General features: G+C 39.3%; 1 protein-coding gene across 1 annotated transcript; it reads left to right on the top strand.

Annotated features, from left to right (window-relative positions):
• The first annotated feature begins 2,943 nt into the window (after positions 1 to 2,943).
• Positions 2,944 to 3,858, top strand: LOC103706896. Its single transcript, XM_008791164.4, has one exon. It carries the CDS (start codon positions 3,219 to 3,221, stop codon positions 3,702 to 3,704), a length of 486 nt encoding a protein of 161 aa, XP_008789386.1. The 5' UTR covers positions 2,944 to 3,218; the 3' UTR covers positions 3,705 to 3,858.
• The last annotated feature ends 1,060 nt before the right edge of the window (positions 3,859 to 4,918 follow it).

Raw genomic sequence — 4,918 nt, forward strand, 5'->3', positions numbered from 1 at the left:
AGTTCGCAAAAATATAAAATCACAGTAGGGGGTGTGTGTGTGTATACATCTATATATTCATTGTTCTGCCAAATGGAACTTGTGTGCAATAAGTGGGGGGTTGACTTTTCTTAAAATTTCCATGAAGAATTCTACTAGACTAAAAGAAAGTTAGCAGTTTCTTAAAGCAGCAAAAGTAAAAGTTGTAGTGGCTTTATTTTTTCTTTGATGATTGATGGGGATGCTCTCTTTTCTTGTGGAAGGATGGATAGGGATACCACAGGTAATAATATCTTACATAATCGTATCAAAAAGGTGAGACTGAAATGAAGGATTCAAAAATCTAGAAAAAGATAAATGGATGAAGACATAGGCAAAGTTATGATTGCAACAAAATGCCAAATTCTCTGAATGGAGATAAGCTTGAAAGAATGAAGTGTGACATGATTTGCACACGATGAAAGAATATATGCCTCTTAATAGATTCCTATCATATCATCATGAATAAACAGCATACTTAATTTGATCAAACGTACATGCTACATATAAATCTTAGGCAAAAGTAATACATGAAATCACACCACATGAAACTATGAAGGGGCATCAACTTTAAGAAAAGTGCAGGCCTTTTTAATATAGATTTTTGTCCTTAAATCATTTTTATTCTTTATATGGCTATACAACTGCAGTGTAGCGGTATACATGCATGGACCCTGCCCAAGTGACTTGAAAGGAATTATAGATGAAGATTAATTAGCATGAGATGAACCCAACACACTAAGGCAAATAACATAAATCAGCTTGTGTGATAAAGAAAGAAGCAACCATTGCCTACGTCACTGTTTGGTATTAAATATTGCATCAAATTACTATAAATAAAAATCTATATCGACAATGATATCGGCTTTCCGGCTTAGTCAAAAGCTTGGAATAATAGAGCTCCCATATGAAAGATCCAACATGCTCAAGAACTTTTTGGGCAAGAAATGTTGATACTAAAGAATTGCTTTGGTGAATTAGGAGAATTGTTGTTGGCATGGATATATTTTAAATTGAAAATTGTGCGTGCTTGTATATTTGTCTTGGAAATGGCTTTACCTTGTCTTGAAGTTTATTTTTGTGTTTTCCTAAAGTTAAAAGTTGGAATTATCTTTATTGTTAGTTGGGGAAGTTAGAATCTTTTTTACCATGAGCTCGCTACGTATATATGGAATATATAGGACCAAGGCTAGGGTTACATCCAGTAATTGTTATCCGTGTAGGTGTAGCATTCAAGCTTTGTATGGAGCTTTCAAGCAGCTGATTCCTTGATAGTAAATTACTTTATATCTTTTTCTTATCCTCATAAGATCACTTACTTTACATCTTATCTCCTTTCTTATTCTTTTCCTCTCAAAGTCATATCCCTGTTAATAATTCTCCATGCATTGTTGAAGAGACTTGGAAAAGATAATTAGGTGCTACCTGAAGTCTTCCTGAGAAATTTCCTTCATAAATTCTTATGGTTAAGTATTTGTAAGGTGGTTTTTTGTTGTTCTTATTTACCTAATTTAGGAAGCATGAACTTGATAGCTTTGTATCGACTATTATGACCAAATGGATCGGACAAACTATATAACCAAATAGGCACAAGCATCTCTCATTTAGAAACAACAAGCCTTCATTATAAGTTCCCTTGACAGTTTGGATGCATGATCATATTCCAATTTATAAACATATTTAGCTCTATCTTGTTATATTGTATTTCATAAATATAGGTCTGGATTTAAGTAAAGCATAATTGTCATCTGCAAGACCTCACCTAAAAATGCTAGCTGAAAGATATATTTTTGGGTTCCTTAGTTTTATATAAGTATCCAAAATCTCTTCAGTGAATAATTAATGTGGGACTAAATACACGCCCACATCAGTTTTCACATACTCCTCCCATTCAAGCTCTGACATCCTCATCAAGCTAAGGGTATGGGTCCTCACAGCTTCTCATGGAGATGGACGTATTTTTACATGCTAATTAGCTGGAGTTAGCAAACATGATATCTTTTCTTTTTCCTTGAAGAACTTAGAGCATATGATATAACCATATATGGCACATATCCTTCATATCTCTAAGGCTTGTGTAATGCATCTAGATGAGCATCTGCATTATGTAGCTTACTTTTTTTGTACCATTTTAGTGCAAAGTCTTCCGGACATCCATTAGCAAGTCTGTCTCCTGAGCCAATCATCAGTGCATCCTACCATGAAACTTGGATCCATGGAAAAGAGTAGCTTAGTTTTCTAATTCACATCAAAACAAACCACAATAGAGTGCTATCTTCTCTAGTAGCTACACTCTTGCTCATAAGTAATAAATATTATATAAATTAAGATAAAAACTATGTACATTAAATTTACTTTAAAAAACCTTATTAATTTGGATCCTAGTTGTTCATTAGATACTCATTCTTGTTAAATAAATCTTTGCATATAGTTCATATAAAGTTCGTACATATCCAAACTCATGATAGGTCATAAGCTTGGGCCTACCTTAATATTCCAACCACATGCCTCACCAATCGTGTCAGTGTTCCACCACATAATTTCTCCACCAATCGTGTCAGGGTTCCACCACAAACACTGCTTCGAGCCACCTCGAAAGGCTCACCAAACCCCACCCCCACCGAGCAACTCAATCCGGCACACCGAGCAACTTGGTCCGAGAGGTACATTCCACGTGCCGGCGTTCCGTCCCTCCTCTCCCCGGGCCCGCGCCAAGTCCTCCAATGGCAGTCCGCCAAGCGTCCGATCGCGCCGGAAATCGCTCCTACTCCCCCCAAACCCCACCCCCATATTATTGAGTGGGAACGAGGTCCCCTATACAACGATAGAAGCCAGGAGCCGAGCCTCTCTCTCTCTCTCTCTCTCTCTCTTTTTCTCACCACCCAAACCCAAGTACAAAACCTGGGTGCAATGATTCAGGCCAGGGCCTTCGTCCGAGGCAGGAAGAATTTTATCCTCACCACCCTTTAAAAGTAAAAGAGCAAAGGTATCATCATGCCCTCCTGTCTCACCAAAAGCCCCTCACCCCTCCAATCCAATACTAATTAGAAAAGGAGCCCTGGAGGGACTGCACTCATTCCCTCGTTAAAAAAATATCCCTCCCACATCCACTCCTTCCCCCCCTCCTCCCCGTTCCTTTCCACCTGAGGGAATCATCATAGAGTTAGAGCAAGAGAGAGAGAGAGAGACTGAAAGTGATCATGAAGGAGACGATAAGGTGCTGCATCTCCTGCATCCTGCCATGCGGCGCGCTGGACGTGGTCCGCATCGTGCACGCCGACGGGCGCGTCGAGGAGATCAGCGGCACGGTGAGCGCCGGGGAGATCATGCAGGCATACCCCAAGCACGTGCTTCGGAAGCCGCCTTCGGCCGTGTCCGATGATGGCGCTGTCCCGAAGAAGGCAGCGATTCTGCCACCCAATGCCGAGCTCCAGAGAGGCAAGATTTATTTCCTCATGCCCGTGTCGTCGGTGCCGGAGAAGGCCCGGTCGCGGAATACGTCCATGAGGAGGAGGAACAAGAAGAGAGACGAGGAGAGCAATGGAGACCCGACCGATAAGACGAGGCTCCTCGTCAACGACCGGCACTTGTCGGCGGAGAAGGTGTCCTCGCAGAGGGATAGGCGGCGGGGGAGGGTCGGCGTCTGGCGGCCGCATTTGGAGAGCATCTCGGAGGTTCTTGAATGATTTCTAAATATGAAGTTCTCCTCTCTTTTTTTTCACTTTCGTTTGATTCCTCTTTTCTTTGTGGCCTTAAGCATCTTCAGAGCTCCTTTCAGAGGTGGTGATGTCTTCATAAAGATTAAAGATAGATGCAACACCCTTCTTTGCTTCTCTTTTCTTTCATGCGTTGTAGCTAGGTGATTACAAGCGAGTCCGGGTGTTTAAGGAGATACAGATAGGAGGGGTGGTTGCTTTGTTGTTTCGGGGAGGAATCGTATTGAAGGAAAGAAAGCGAATGGTTGAGAGACCCCACTCCTCCTTTTGCTCACCATCTGAATACAATAATGAATAGATCAATCATTGTTCCAACCACGGCCCTATTTTACCAACAGCATATGACTTGCGTTGTTAGTCTTTTACTCGCACTTAGAGAGAGAATGGCTCCGGGTCGATGCGTCCTTTAGTTTGGAAAATCTGAAAGGCTAGTATAGCTTATGTACCGCCCCCCCACAACAAAAAAAAAGGCTAGTATAGTATAGCTTTACAAGCTAATAGATGTATTTTTCTATATTACAAAGTGGTCCGTTTGACAGAGGGACCGTGGATGCACAGGGTAGAGGTCTAAATTTTCCAGTGCTTGGCTCCTCCTTTTTGGTACCAAGGATATATCCATTTCCACATAAACAAATCCATTTTATATGCATATTTTTTTTCCGTAAATAAAAGTATGGATAAGGATATCAAATTTATTAACCATGTTATTCTAATTGGATACATATATGAATTTGATAATGATCATATCCATATTTACTTTAAATAGATAGAGATATGAGTTGCATCCTCCTGCCCTCGAACGAGAAAGAGGAACTTACTTCTCTTCTATTTTTTTCTTTATTCCATATTTTCTCTATCCGAATATGAATAGAAGTTGGATATTATTTGATGCTTTTGAGTGAAATTTCAATAACAAAAACTAATATAAATGGTAGAATTATAAAAGATAGGAATGAAATCTATTATCAAGATTGCACTCATTGCACGGTAATGAGGGAAATCAATTTGGCTGAGGATCTAGATTTTCGACCGAACTAAATTTGTATTAAAAATATATTAAAATTTATTTAAATAAATATATAATATAAAGTATTGAAAGATTCTATATTAAATATCGCTCAAACTCTTTAAATGTAGCATGAAAAAAATGAATTGTGAATTATCTATAATTTAAAGAACTTATA

This window comes from Phoenix dactylifera, chromosome 4 (genome assembly GCF_009389715.1).
Source record: "Phoenix dactylifera cultivar Barhee BC4 chromosome 4, palm_55x_up_171113_PBpolish2nd_filt_p, whole genome shotgun sequence".
NCBI classification, from domain to species: domain Eukaryota; kingdom Viridiplantae; phylum Streptophyta; class Magnoliopsida; order Arecales; family Arecaceae; genus Phoenix; species Phoenix dactylifera.